This window comes from Microcaecilia unicolor, chromosome 3 (assembly GCF_901765095.1).
Source record: "Microcaecilia unicolor chromosome 3, aMicUni1.1, whole genome shotgun sequence".
In the NCBI taxonomy this organism is placed as follows: Eukaryota; Metazoa; Chordata; class Amphibia; order Gymnophiona; family Siphonopidae; genus Microcaecilia; species Microcaecilia unicolor.
Genome location: NC_044033.1, coordinates 505620533 through 505636885, shown reverse-complemented (window position 1 = coordinate 505636885; position 16353 = coordinate 505620533). Strand labels below are relative to the sequence as shown.

The 16353-nt window shown below is 37.6% G+C and overlaps 1 protein-coding gene across 1 annotated transcript; it reads right to left on the bottom strand.

Moving 5' to 3' along the window:
- Positions 1 to 14439: 14439 nt before the first annotated feature.
- CNR1 (cannabinoid receptor 1) lies at positions 14440 to 16150 on the bottom strand. The gene has a single exon (XM_030195641.1). It carries the CDS (start codon positions 16142 to 16144, stop codon positions 14729 to 14731), a length of 1416 nt encoding a protein of 471 aa, XP_030051501.1. The 5' UTR covers positions 16145 to 16150; the 3' UTR covers positions 14440 to 14728.
- Positions 16151 to 16353: the final 203 nt, after the last annotated feature.

Below are 16353 nucleotides of genomic sequence, written 5' to 3'. Positions count from 1 at the left end.
GCTCCCGGCACCGTGTGTCGAAGGAGAATGATGACGGTGCTTCTTCGCCTTTGCTCGATGCCCGTCGAGACTCCTCGGTACTGATGAGGAAGACGTGGAATCCTCAAGTCTCCTCGGGGCAGGGTCCGACGAAGGTCGGTCCCTGGGGGCCTGCATAACAGGAGGCCTTGAGACAGGTGGAGACACACTCTATGCCTCACTGCTCCCAGCACGAGTTGGTCGTTCTGCAGCCATTACCTTCGCTCCAGACGTCGATGCGTCCTTCTGTGTCGACGCCGCCGACCTCGGTACCAATGTCAATGCTGATGTCGAAGGACCGGACCGAGCCCCAAAAAGCTTCTCTCGTTGGACCTCTCGAGACTTGAGTCCGTTTCTTCATGCGAAGACACAGACTACAAGCGGCTGGGCTATGGTCGGGCCCAAGGCACTGGATACATCAGACGTATCGGTACCCGAGATGGTCCAGTTGCACCGAGTACAACGCTTGAAGCTACTGGGTGTCTTCGATGACATGGAAGGAAAAACGGCTTCGGCAAAATCAAAAGACGCGATCATGCCTGTTAAAAGAAAAAAGGGCACGAAAAAAGGGAACAACCTGGCCGCGTCAAAAAAGAAAGAAAACTTTAAAAGGGGCAAAAAAAAAAAAAAAGAAACTACAGGTAAAGGTTTTTTTTAAAGCTATAAATTATAACAAGAAAAAATAGATAGATGTGGTAGCCGTGTTAGTCCACTCTTAAAGGTTATCAATAGAAATCAAACAAAATAAAACATGGAAAAGAAAATAAGATGATACTTTTTTTATTGGACATAACTTAATACATTTCTTGATTAGCTTTCGAAGGTTGCCCTTCTTCGTCAGATCGGAAATAAGCAAATGTGGTAGCAGATAGTATATATAAGAGAAAATCAAAGCATTACTTTGACAATCTGACAGAGTGGGTGGGTGGGGGTATGCATGGGGACATCAAAGCATTTCATTGATATTCTAACAGGATGGGTGTTGGAAGGTGAGAGGAGGGTGATAAACAGAGAAATAAAGTTGTATTTCTCTGTTTATCACCCTCCTCTCACCTACCAACACCCATCCTGTTAGAATATCAATGAAATGCTTTGATGTCCCCATGCATATCCCCACCCTCCCACTCTGTCTGACTGTCAAAGTAATGCTTTGATGTTTCTCTTATATATACTGCTACCACATTTGCTTATTTCCGATCTGACGAAGAAAGGCAACCTTCGAAAGCTAATCAAGAAATGTATTAAGTTATGTCCAATAAAAAAGGTATCATCTTATTTTCTTTTCCATGTTTTATTTTGTTTGATTTCTATTGATAACAAGAAAAAAGAAATAAGGCAAAAAGTCACAAAAACGAAGGATCTCTATCCTGGGCCTGAGGGGAGCGGGGAAAAACTTGACCGCACCTCACCGTGGAGAAAAAAATAACTGAGCGGGAACGCTCACGTGACGGGCGGGAAGTTGTCCGTGCATGCGCGCCAGAATGTTCTGGCAATTTTTAAAAATTTTTGCATGCAAAATTGCTGATTCCCGGGCTGACATCGACCCACATGTGAGAACAAGCAGCCTGCTTGTCCTCGGAGAATGTATAACATTGTGCTTAATTTCTGGCAATGACCCTGACCCACTCATGCACCTCCCATGGCCACACCCTCTTTGGGTTACATGCAGCATTATAGACAAACGCACGCATAAATCCAAAATAGTGCAAATTAACTCCAATTAACCTCAATGATTAGTTGTTAGCACCCAATTGACAAGTTTGGACACACATCCAGGCTCTGTGCCCTAATCTATGCCCTCAATTTTCAGCAACCTATATAAAATTCTGGGGATAGTGCCAATTCTATAATGGCATCTTAACACCAAGATTCCATTATAGAATACTAATGTATGTTGGCATTGGCAGATCCTTAGTTAGATGTGCCCTCTTTTGCCATGTCAATGGAAGAGGTAAGTTGTCACACCTAAGTGCACCAAATGACATATGTAATTTATGGTATTCTATTAACTACACGCATAACTGAGAGACACATCCACAGCCTGCTCATACTCAACCCACATGTATTCTCCCCCCCCCCCCCCCCCCCCCCCGCAGTTAGGTGCTACACATAGGCATCTGTCAATTAGTGGTGTCTTTGTTGCGAATATGTGGTGCATACCTCTATGTACCAATCTATAGGATTGCCCTGTTATATTATTGCAAGATAGTAAATATATTTGCATAATCAAAAGCCTTGTTTTGTATGGTATTTTCACTTTGCCATATGCCAGGACTTTCCAAACCTGTTCTGGGACACACAGACCACTGGGTCATCAGGATATCCAGAATGAATATGCATGAGAATTTCATGGATTGGAGACATAGTACAGACATTTATTTCATGCATATACATTGTAGATAGAGCCATTTTAGGTTGAGGTCCCTAGAACAGTTTTGGAAAGCCTTGCCATAAAGAGATACTTCTTCTTTCATTTTGGCTTTCTTTTCTTTGGGGCACTTTTATGAAAGCTTAGAACATGCTACATAGCCCATAGGTATAATATGGGCTTCTTAACATTTAACGTGCGCTAATTCCATTACTAGCACTAAGTTTTAGTAAAAGGTCCCTTTTGTGAAGCTCTATGAGTTGACTAAACAGACTCAGATACCTGTTTTCAGTGGAGATACCAGAATAAGAAAATTCTAGAGGCAATACTTTAGTTTTTTTAATTGATTTTTCTTCCAAATATGTACTTCAGATGTACATAGTTGTACTCCAACTATGTACTTCAGATAATGCAGCAGTTAATCTGTGAAAGAGTTGCTTTAGACACTGAAATCTTAATTCACAAAAAGGTAGCCTCCTACTGTCTACAGTCCTCCTCACTTCTTTTTTGCTACTAAAATATCTTATGATCTCAAAGAACTGATCTGTCAAAATCAAGCACACTATAATATTCCAAGTTTTCAAAACATTTTTCTATTGTGTCTAAAGTCTTATCAATGATAAAAATTGTGTGTACAGATACTTTTTTTCTGTGAAAGGAGTCTCTTGCAACTCAGTTGATTGGGCCATGCTTGGGAGACATATGAGATGAGGGCTGAGAAGACAAGTTAGAGAGAAAAACATGAGAGAAAGGAAAGTTGATGTTGGGTTGCACACAGAAACTGAATATGCACATCTACCAAATCTACTGTAACAAATCTATTAGTGGGTAGACAAGGTAAGCTACTTGAGTCTTTATTTGCCATCATTTACTATGTTGCTATGACACAGATCACAGATCAGCCAGGGGTGGACACACACCGATAGTAAAGAAGTCAGTTTTTTTTAACACACTCAAGTCTTCGGTGATAAAGGTCAACCTATGAGAATATAATTAATCAACTGTACAAAATGTGCTACTTGGTGAATTGACAAAATTTGCATCATACAGACTAACCAATTTATTGAACCATGCATTTTCAGAGACAAGAATCCATCTGTATGACCCAGTATGGCTATTGTTATGTTCATGTCTTCAGACAAAGTGAACTCTAACCTTCAAAAACATGTGCCTACTGGTTAGACCAGGGGGCTGAGAACCAGGATTCAAATCCCACTACTGTTCCATGTGATCCTGGGCAAGTCACTTAAACCTCCATTGGATAAGGAACAAACTGTGAGCCCTACAGGGACAAGGAAATATTTACTGTAGTTGAATGTAACCTGCCTTAATCTACTACTTAAAAAGGAATGAGCTAAATTCAAATCCCTACTCTTCCTTTAATAAACTGGTTAGTCTATAAAATGCCACCAGCCTCAGCATTTTTGTTATTTTGTTTATTTGCTACCCTTTGAAGATTTTGTAAATTGGATGGTTCTCCCATTTCTTATATGAGTGGTTCCCAAATCCAGTCTTTGGAAATCCCCAATAGGTTTGTTTTTCCACATATCCACAATAAATATTTCATGAGATGTACCTTCCACACATTTAATCCAAAGATTAGATAAAGCCAGATCTGTCTTGGCTACAACTGAACTTCAAATACTATTTAATTTCCATCCAGCATACTAAAACTTCTAGGTTTATAAATCTTTAAAGCCAAACATAGAATAAAATTAGTCATATGTTGTGATGGTCTAGCCTATAGAAATAATGCAGTTTGGGATCACTCTTTCCCCTCTCTCATGAGATTTTAACTTTGCTCTTGGTACAGTAGTAAGGGAGGAGAGAGGTAACAAAATACTGAAAAACATTCTTATTGAATAAATAACAGTTTAATTACATTATAGAAATATATCATGGCAGTAATACAGTGTAAATGTGATAGAAGTACTATTCTGTTATATGTTGTTAAAATGGTGGAAGCTACTTCAATGAAAATCCTACCAGTACTTATGAACAAAGCTCTTTATAGGTTACTAAACAAAAGCGCTTTTGCGGTGGTTACAAGGATGTTACCAGTTCAAACATTTAAACACAATATTCTTTTCAGAGGCAATAAGATTAGATTTACAGACAATAAAGAACTGTGTTCTTCATTTTGAAATACTGGAAATAAGTTTGACTAATCATATTCTCTATTCTATTTTATTAAAAGATTTTTTTCTCTAGGTGCAGTTCATCTAGTTCTGCTAGCTTTAAGGATGTTACAATAACTTAAATATTAATCCTAAAATTACTAGGTTTATATACCACTGCTTTCAGATTTGACATTTTTTATTTACATACATTCACCACAACATTACTGGATACAGTGCTTTTTCCTTCATTAAAATAGGCATTTATAACATTTTATCAAAAGGCCAGTGCAAGAAAACTTAAGTAATTTCAACAGTAGTTAGGCTGATAATCTAATATGATACATATATACATTTTAGATTCTTTAAGAATCTAACTTTGTACATGATATGGTTGGTCTCATTTACAGACATAAAACACTTAAGAGCTGACATAACTATAATGATTGCACTATTCATCTTAATGTGATGGTGATAAAGTGTAGGCATAGTAAAAAAGAGTTTCAACAAAGACAACAGAGCAATTTGAAAGTACAATTATGTAGAACATGGCTTACCTATTACCTAAGTTCACTAAATCATTGATTGTATATACAGTAATTCTATGTGTTTGTATAAAGTCTTCTGCCAATTCAGGAGGAAGATGTAATAAAATGACAAAAGTGAACACAGGACTATTTTTTCAAGCACATGAATGAATATTTTACATATATGGCAATGTTTCACTAAATGACATTTGTTGTATTATTAAGTGAATAAGCACCAAGTTTAGTGCCAAGACAGCCCCATTGTCCCTTGATTTATTACATAAAATTTAGGTTCTGACTGCACGCAGAGCTATAAAATTTGTTACATTCACATGAAGAGAGTTTCAAAAAATGGCTTTAAAAATACAGATTATTCAGTGGCTTTAGATCAATGCATTGGGAGTCACTATCCAAGAATGCAAAATAAAATTGTCACAACAGTGATACAAAACCATCTACCAAACCTTTACAAAAACCTGAACTAAACTGGCTAGAATTGTTTTCTTTACCTTTTACTTGTTAAGCAAAATTATTAAGGGCCATATGGAATACATTGTTTTTTTTTTTTTTTTTTTGGGTGGGGGGGGGGGGGGCGTTCTTGCCAAATAACACATACTAAAATGGCAAAATTGTGCATTGTTAGCCCTTAACTCACATTTTTAGCACAGCACAGGTTAAGTAATAATCTAATACATACAAATATTCAAAATGAATAAAGCAGCTTTTATGAAACTTTGCAAGCTGGTTTATTCATGCAAAGAAGATGCCAGGTTTGAATTGGTATTATGTTTCCTCCCCAGGAGCATCTGGCTGCTAACACCCAGCCTGATGCTCCCAGGGAGTTTCTTGGAAGTGCCAATGTTGGAAAATAAACATCCCCATTTGATCCCCAGAACAACCTTCTCCCCAGCACCGACTAGGGTTTCCTAGTGAAGGGTGAGGGACAGAAGCTATCCCTGGTACAATCCTGTCCTGTCGGCACCCGGGTTCAAAATGGCACCCTAATCCCCCTTGTGGCATTTCCATTAGGGGGATTTGGGTGCCATTTTGTATCTAGACACCAAAAGGGCAGAAGTGACTGAGGATTACTCCAGTCTCTCCCACTAACCACTAGGGATATATGAGGGGATTGAGGTGGGCACTGGATCAGAAAGATTTGGAACTATTATGTTAAGTACTGTACTATGTTTTATTATTATCAATATAATCTTGTAACCTGTTGTGGGTGTGGTCAAGAGGACAGGTAAAAAAAAAGAGTAAATAAATAAATAAATACTAACTTTGAATTGCTGCAGTCAGTAATGCGCAATTTTCTTCGACAGCAGTAATACAAAATATAATTATCACGAGTCACTTAACTTTTGTTCTGAGGTACCACAGGTTATTATTGACTTGTCCAGTAAATTGGACTTCAGTAAAACTGAGAATTTTACCTGAGCTTAGTAACCACCCTTCTAAGTTTGATGCAGGGTAAATACCCATGCAAGCTTCTCAAAGTAGAAAACCTGTGTTATTTTCTATAGATATTCTATAGGTATTTATATTTGTATTTCAACCTCAGTGTGGCTTCAGATAAATATCTTAAATGAATAGCTATAAATAACTGGCTGGAGTAAAAGTATAAATACACATGATGTGAGCCTTTTTCTAATGAAGGGAAGTTCTGGAAAGAGTCATAGGATGAGTGTGAAAGAAGGGATGGAGTTAGATGCAATCTAAGGAAATAGTTTATTTTTACAGAAAGTGTGATGGATGATTGTAACAGCCTTCCAGTGGAAGTAGTGTAGAGAAAGGCAATATGGCCAAAATTCTATATATGGAGTCGAAAAATCAGAGTTGGGTGCCGTTTATAGAATAGCGTTTGGCACCAGGATCTGCACCCAGTTTTAGGCACGAGGATTTAGACCAAGTAAAACCTGGTGCAAATTCTCATGCCTAAATTATGCGCAGATTTTCTTTATAAAACTGCCCATAAATGCCAGGAATGCCCTTGATTCCCCCTTGCCCAGCCAACGGCCCTTTTTGGATCCACAAGTAAATCCTGGTGCCTAAAAATGTGCATGTAATTTTTAATTAATGCCAATTAGCACTGATAATTATTAGTACCTGATTATCGGTGCTATTTGGCTTGCTATTCAATTAAATTGTGCATGGAAATTGGGTGTGCCCAAATTTCTGCACATAATTTTAGTGCCATATATAGAATTAAGCAGTATATGGCTTCAAGAAAGCACGGGACAAGCACAGACAATCTGAGGGAGAGAAAGGGATTGTAGAGTAGTTGATATATATGGACAGACTAGATGAGCCATATGAAATTTGTCTGCTGTCATTTTCTCTGTTTCTGTATAATTCTCAAATGGTAAATGAATGCTGCAATGATATATTTATACCACAGTGAGTTGTTGAAAAACAATTTGAAAAAGTCACTTTGCCCTGTGCCGCAATGGAAGCTGTCTGAGAAGCTATTACAAGTGCCTCTTAGGCAGCCTTCCTATGGGGGAAATAGAATTACTCCAATTTGGGCTGATATTCAAAGCCAGCTATGTGTTCGGCAGTGAATGTATAACTTCATCCATATGTTTTCAAAACTTATATGGATAATATGAAGTTGTTGAAATCACAAAACAACCAGATACTATGGGAGCAATTCTGTAATTGAGAGTCTATAAATAGGCACCCAGAAGAGATCTGGTAGGAGCTTATTCTCTTAAGGAACATGAACACCTACATTTCTTTTCAGAATATTAGCATAACAGCAAAAATGCACACCTATAATTTAGTTGCCAGCACTTACACTAGTCATGTGTTATGTTTGTGCGAGTCCCGCTCACGCTCCACCCAGATTCTGCTCATGTGTACGCCTACCTGTAAAATATGCACTATATAAGATTCAGTGTATTTACAGAAAAGTGCTTAGGTGGAGTTTTAGCATCTATGCATGTATGTGCATACATACAAGCATAAATGCCATTATTCCAATGAATGTACTTTACAGAATTGCTCTGCACCTGTATAAGAAGGGCCAGGTTAGGGGTGGAGCTACAGCAAGCCTAAAAAGGGATCCAGGGGTTGATCCGGGAAATTACTGACTGGTAAGCCTGATGTCAGTGCCAGGCAAAATAGTGGAAATTATTAAGAAGAATAAAATCTCTGAACACACAGACAAGCATAGTTATGGGACAGAGTCAACATGGATTCAGCCAATTAAGTCTTGCCTCAACAACTTGCTTCATTTCTTTGAATGTGTGAATACACATGTGGAAAAACGTTGAGCTGGTTGATGTAGTGTACCTAATTTTTCAGAAAGTGTTTTTGCAAAATCCGTCATGAAAGACTCCTCAGAAAATTAAAAAGTCATGGGATAGGAGGCAATTTCTGTCATGGATTAGGAATTAGTTGATAGGATAGAAAGCAGAGGGTAGGATTAAATGGTAGAATTAAGTGGAGGAAGGTAATTGTGGAGTGTCCCAAAGATCTATACTGGGACTGGAAATAGGAATGATGAGTGAGGTGATTAAATTTACAGATGACATGAAACTGTTCAGAGTAGTTAGAACACACACAGATTGTGAAAAGTTACAGGAAGACCTTACAAAGTTGGAAGGCTGGGCATCCAAATGGCAAATGAAATTTAATGTGGACAAATGCAAAGTGATGCACATTGGGAAAAAATAATCCAAATCATAGTTACTTGATGCTAAGATCCACCTTAGGAATCAGCATTCAAGAAAAAGATCTTGGTGTCATCGTAGACAACACATTGAAATCTTTTGTCCAATGCGTGGTGGCAGTGGCAGCTGAAAAACACAAACAGGATGCCAGGAATTGTTAGGAAAGGGATAGAAAATCAGACAAAGAACATTATAATGCCTCTGTATTGCTCCATGGTGTGACCACACCTTGAGTATTAAAAGGTTCAAAGAAGGGTGACCAAAATGATTAAGGAGATGACACTCCTCTCATATGAGGAAAGTCTTAAGAGCTTAGGACTCTTCAGTTTGGAAAGAGATGACCGAGGTCTACAGAATACTTAGTGGTATAGAACCGGTAAACATAATCAATTTTTTTACTCTTTCAAAAAGTACAAACACTATGGGACACTCAAGGAAGTTTCACGGTACTACTTTGAAAACGAACAGGAGGAAACACTTTTTCATTCAACACACAGTTAAGCTCTAGGATTCATTGCCAGAGGATTTGGTATTAGTGATTAGTATATCTGGGTTTAAAACAAGGTTTGGACAAGTTCCTGGAGAACAAGTCCTGCTATTGAGATAGACATGGGGAAAGCCACTGCTTGTTCCTGGGGTCAGCAGAATGAATCTTGCTACTATACGAGATTCTGTCAGGTACTTGTGATCTGAATTGGCCACTGTTGGAAGTAGAACACTGGGCTAGATGGATCATTGGTCTGACCCAGTATAGCTATTCTTATGTAAAAATGGACAGTCCTAGCATGGTCACTACACCACAAAAACAAAAATAGTGGAAACCACAGCAGTGTTCTCAATCACTTTTCTTTCATGGGAGAAAAGATCTCATATGGCTAGCACAATGGCTGTAGTGCCAGTGGGCTAATCTGCCTTTACAACATAAGCCCTTCTATAATTATAGGTCAAAAACTCCGTCCTTTTTATGATTATTTTTCAATTGTGCAATCAATTATATAGTCAATAAATATTTTCAACCATTTCTCTTCTACAACCATGTGCAAGAAGTGTTCAAAATGTTGTTCAAAGTCTCAACAACAACTAGAGTTTAAAGCACTTGTTATCAAATGACCACAAACTTCACTACCAAATCCATTATGAGATAAAGTAGCACTTATCTTAACTCTTCAATCCCAACGGGTATCTCCGTTTCACCAACGGCTTCATCAGGGGCGAAATGAAGATCACTGCTGAAACCAAATAACTCAATGTACAACCCTGCGGGACTCTATCAAACAAAATATAAAGTGAAGAATACACAAGGTGGAAATAAGCTGCAATTACAACAAAACAAAAATTTATGACGAACATAGCAGTATGCAGTTAGCTTATCTGTTGCTACTCCAACGAGAACAATGGTGGATTCACCAATTACATTCTATGGAGTCCTTGGTTTGAGTGGGGGCAGCCAATGGTCTGCCTTTTGATCCCTGTTTGTTCCTCTGATTCTTTAACATTTTAATTTTGAATCAGCAGCATGAGATTGGCTAGTCCTCTTGCCTTGTTGCTGATTGATCCTTTTTTGATGGTGTTCTTGTTTTATTCCACTGCCATTTTGATTGGGTATTGCTAGGAGCAACGGATAAACTAAATACATACAGGTATGTTAAACATGAATTTTTGTTTTGATGTATTTGCAGCTTATTTCCATTTGGTATCAGCAGTGATCTTCATTTCTCCCCTGATGAAGCTGTGGATGAAACGGAGATCCCCGTTGGGATTGAAGAGTTAAGATAAGTGCTGCTTTATCTCAAAATGGACTTGGTAGTGAGGTTTGTGGCCATTTGATGACAAGTGCTTGAAACTCTGGTTGTTTGATCTGTTGGATGGTGTTGTGTTTATATAAGGGATTTATAAGTCCAGCTGAAGTTGAGACTCCTGAAGCAGGTGCTCTGTGTGCCAAAATGCAGGACTACATCGAGTCTTGATATCATTTTTAACAATCCCTATGGACTCTATGGTTTTATAGTTGATCTTTATGACATTTTTAATAAATATCCCTTGGTTGGCACTTCTTTGGTCATTCCCCTTTTCATTTTGTTTTTCCTCTATAGGCAGCCTCTACCATCAAACTAGCTTCTGGTTTTTGTTTTTGAGAACTGTGCATTGTATTTGTTAGTGAATAATTTTTGGCCAGACAACTCAATATCAAGCCAAAAGTTTTTCCCTGTATTATCAAACCTATACATGTTGTTTTTCCCCATTTTCCCACTTTCACAAATAGCAGGTACAAAGTGGGCACTTTTGTTCCCTTATATTCAGCAATTTCAAAGATAAATCACCTAGGAGGTTTCTCTTTCAAAAAATTCAAATTCTTATCTAGGCAGGCTACTGAAAATTGTCCCTTATATTAGTAGCCGATAAAAGCACCCAGAAGCAGGGTTTCTTTTTAGGACTTGACAATGCACTGGATTTATTGCCAACGCAATAATGCCATCCAGGAATGCCAAAAAAATCATCTCGTACGTTCCTTAATCTTCATTTCCACAACTGTAAAGGTCTGAAATACAAATGAATGCATGTGTCAACCTTTTCCTATATGAGCACGCAATTCTGGAACGCACTGCCACGTAATCTAAAAGCGACTTATGAACTGACCAACTTCCGCACACTACTAAAGACCCATCTCTTCGACAAGATATACCACAAAGACCAAAACATGTGAAACTCCCGCATATATCCAGAAATGCTAATAATGCCTTCTGTTATATTACTATCGTGTATTCCATTACCATGCAACCCAAAATCCTTCTGTAACACCAAATGTTTACTCCCCTCTCATTTCCGCTATCCATGATGTATTGTAAGCCACTTTGAGCCTGCAAAAAGGTGAGAAAATGTGGGATACAAATGCAATAAATAAAAATAAATAAACTTGAAAGGTTTTGTATTCCCAACCACATTCTCTAAAGTACTTTAAAAAATATTTAAGGGCCCTTTAACTAAACTGTGGTAAATTTACTGGGTACTTTGGCCAAATGCAGGACTTGACTGCATGGTAGCTGCAAATTGAATATGCTACTTATTGTGGGTGTTCCCAACATTTTTCATTGCAGATCATGCCTTAACATTCACATTAATGTGTGGTACCTCCTTCCCAGTTAACATGGAAGCACTTACCCCCTGATTCTATAAAGGCCACCAAAAATTGCTCAAGCAAATTTAAGTGCATTCCTGATTTGTGCATGTAATTTGACAGAATAATGAGCCAATTAGTGCCAATAATTGGCTTTAACAAGCAATTATTGGCACTAATTAAATTTAACTAGGACTAACATATGTAAAATTGGATACAGGATCCGCACCAAAAAATGGAGCCTGAAAATGGGAAGATCATGGATGTTTCAGAGAGGAATGGGGGCATGGTTTCATGTTACACATTTACAGAATGGTGCTCTGTGCATACATTTAGGCACCATCATTTGCACCATGTTTTCGTTGGTGCAAATTGCCACGCCTAAATTTATGTGCGACTCTCCACTTAAGCGTGTATTCTATAAACTGCACCAAACTTTAGGAGTGGCTTATTGAATACTGTTTACATGGGTAATTTTCAGCACCAATTTTTTAGGCGCCATATATAGAATCCAGCCTGTGTCTTCTATTTAGGAATTGATAAATGGTCTTACATTAACTCCACATTATCACATAAGTGCAGCACATTAACTTCCAGATGCCTTCCACTCCCACTCTCGTGATTTACCTCATGGTAACTGCTAAATTATAGAAAGATCCTTAACACAGCTCTGCACTACCAGTTACCATGCAGTAAACTGCATCTTAAATGCTTGGAACAGCTTAGTAAAAGGGCCCCTTAATTGATCTGCCAAGTATACTGCAAAAAGCCAAATGTTGAAACTGAATTTCTATGAAAGTGTGCAAAAAGAACTACAGATTACATAGTCATAGCTATGTCCTAGTAATATTACAGTACTATGACCCACATATTCACAGTACTCAGAAGCACAGGTACACGGTATATTATATACAAGCTTACACATAATAAAGTTTATCCTGACAAGACTTTGTTCATCTTTGCTAATAGACTTCTTAGCAAAGGCTAGGGTTTGGCATCCTGGACAAGGAAATCTATTAAATGTAAGATAGGCATGTACTAAAAAATATAACACTTTTACTTTACTTTATCTTGATATCATTATAAATTGTGCCTACCACATTCTACCTTCATAGGTACATAGATCTTAATCACAGGATTTGGGGTCAGGCAATACTCTTAATCATATCTTTACTTCTTGTTACCATGTATGAATCACTGTAGTCTATATAAGGATAATCAATGAGTTTTTCCCCTTTTGCAGTGCACTACCGATTTCACAACACGTTGGGAATGAATGCTGAATTACAAACAAATTTTATCATTTCAATAATTGACACTAATAAATTATTGTGTTTTAGTACTGACATCACCAGATAACAGAACCACTACAGGAGATCCAAGGAAAATAAAACATGTTCATAACCTCTGATTGATACTCTTGCTTTCTTTCAAGTAGCAACCTGGAATGATGAGGAACCCAGCTCCCAAAAGGTAGGAGGCAAGTTTTCTCACACTTTTCTAGAAATGCTTTCACCAGTGACCAAGATTTTTTAAAAAAAGTGGAGGGGGCGGGGAAGACTAACCATGACAAGAAAAATGAGTATGTACGGAAGATGGCAAAGGGATAGTAAACAAACAAAAAATCTAATTTCATGTAAGATCCATAACACATAGAGCTAGCAATGCAAAATAAGGCAGTTAAAGGTATCTAGTCCCATGTTGTGATATGATGACCTTCATACCTCAGCTATTTAGCTGTTCATACTTTCATATATTATTTAAATTTACATATCTAACCAGTGATATTATTCAGAGTACATAGTTTCTCCTACTAATCATCTTCCTGAGTAACGAGTGGAAGCACAACCACCCCTTGCAATTATGAATCTTTCCCACCAAGAGACAAAAAAGGTTTACAGTCAAACAAACCATTATTACGGTTCTTGATTTATACATTTACACATTCCACTACTAATGAATAAAAGTGCAGAGGAATAAAAACTTCATTAAGAAAGACATATTCTGACATTAAACCAATTCATTATGTGATGACCTTTTCAATATTATTGCATTAGCGTGAAAGCAAAATGGCCTGCATTTCAAATATTAAATTAATTTCAGTAGCAAAACCCATAACAGAATATGATCTTCAGTAAAACAAACACAAAACCTTCACCATACCAACAGAGTACAAGATTTCCAAAATATCTCATTGGATTTTTGAAACAAGTATTTTCATTACGGTTTGAACACAGAAAACAAAGAGCTTTACAACATTTCCTGTGAGGTCCTTTTGCTTAATTAGCCAAATACAAGTAACATATAAACAGCTAATCTCAAAAGGCACAAAAAATTAATACAACTTCCAAGTCTCATGACAGGAACTATAGTACATGGAAATCTCTACTGGTTGATGTATATTCCATTTCATAAAATAAAGAAAAATATGGTTCAAAACTTTGTTCTTTCTATGGAAACACCAAATAGGGCATTTTATTTTTCCATCAGAGAATCTATTTGAGGATTCCTACAGGAACTTTACTTAGAAATTGGTAGTTGCTATCGCCAATGGAGTTCCACATATGAATGAAGTGAATGTATCACAGTCACATGATCCATGTGTGTGACTCCACTGAGGTATTGCCAGAAAACACATTACAGGCAGGTAATCTTTATTTAACAAAATGGATTACTTTATCCTGTTTTATCAGTTTAGTTTATTCAATTAGAAAACCATTCAAAAGTTAAATTAATAGCCATTCTTTATAATTCTAGCTCAATAGTACTGCAGCACTCACAGACCTAAAGATGTCACTAACACTTGGTATAGATCAAGAAGACAAACTGCTTAACCTTGTCTAGAAGGGAACAGACTCCTTCACACTTTTTAAGTTATTTCCAATCTTTTGTAATATTTCTAAAGGTCCTTACAAAGCCTCAGTAGATGTGTCTGTGGAGACAGACATGGTCACTTTGGCGATCTTTACTGTGGTCTTAATGCAGCTTTCAGCAGCCCTATGAACATTACCTGCATTATTTGCATGTTTATGCTGGCAGTCAGACTCAATGCTGTTATCAAGAGGTTGTGCAGTCCCTTCACATGAAGGAAACATGCTCCGGAAAGCATGTCTCAAGTCTTTGCTCCTCAGAGCATATATGATGGGATTTACAGTTGAATTCAACAAGCAAAGCATGCTGCAGAAAGCAAACACTGTCTTGATGAGCTTATTCATTTTTCCAAAGACATCATAGACCATAATTGCAAGTAGAGGACCCCAGCAGATAATCAAAACTACCAGAATAAGGACCAGAGTTTTGGCTAACCTGATGTCCATACGAGTCTGCTCAGGTCTAGTAATCTGCACTTTGCCATCCTCTGTAGTATGAACTATTATGCTCTTTTGAGTGCCACGTTGCAACATTCGAACAGCATGACTGTGAGCCTTCCACAGTATATAGACATAGGCATACACAATGAACAATAATAGTACACTGGTAACCCCAATCCAAAACATGAGATAGGTCTCATCAATGAGGGGGAAAATATCAGAGCAAACTGATTTGAGTTTCTTACAGTTCCACCCCAGCAGAGGAAGCACAGCTATTACAATAGCTATGGTCCACATCACACAAAATGCTATGACCGCCTTTGGCCGAGTAACAATCCTTTTGTAATTTAGTGGTCTGTGTATAGAGATGTATCTATCTATTGCAGTGAGAAAAAGGCTACCTACTGAAGCAGTAAAGGAGGCTGTAACTCCACCCAATTTAAACAAAAATACATTTGGGCTATCTTTTCGGTGAAATACATGAAAATCAACAAAACTGTAGACAAAAATTACACTGCCTAAAAGGTCTGCCACCGCCAGACTGCCAATAAAGTGGTACGAGGGCCTGCATCTCAGACTTCGAGAATGCAAGATAACACACAATACTAAAAAGTTCTCCAGAACTGTAAAAGTTCCTAGTATGAGGGAAAGCACTGCAATGGCCAACTGCTGACTAGGGTTTAGGATCATAAAGCATTCCATGTCCATAAAGTTCTCCCCACATTGTATATTTTCCTCATTGTAGGCTGATACAGACTTGTTGTAAAATTCTGTAACATTTAGTTGATCCAGTGGGATGAAATTTAACAGGGAATCCTCTCCTATAGTCATTTTTTCTTGCAAAGGATTTCCCCTGAAAGAAGACAAGGGCAATTTTTGAGGAAAATAGCCTGACTTAGAGGCCAGATCACTTTTAGTATCTTCATATCGGACATCATTGGAACTCATGTAAAGAAGATCAGTTGTTATTGTTCGGAATGTAGTGTCTGCGAGACCATCCAGTATTGACTTCATAACCTCGGTCTTCAATTCAGCAGACTTCAAATAGAATGAAAAAAGTGGAAGTAATCCTGTTGGGGGAAAAATTAAATCTTAATAAAGATATATAAACGAGGATAATCAAAACAGTTCTATAAAAGATGTTCAACAGTAGTTTACAGAATTGCATTTAAAACCATGTTACTAACCCCTAGATCTTTTATTCTAGTCTATCCATTTCTTCT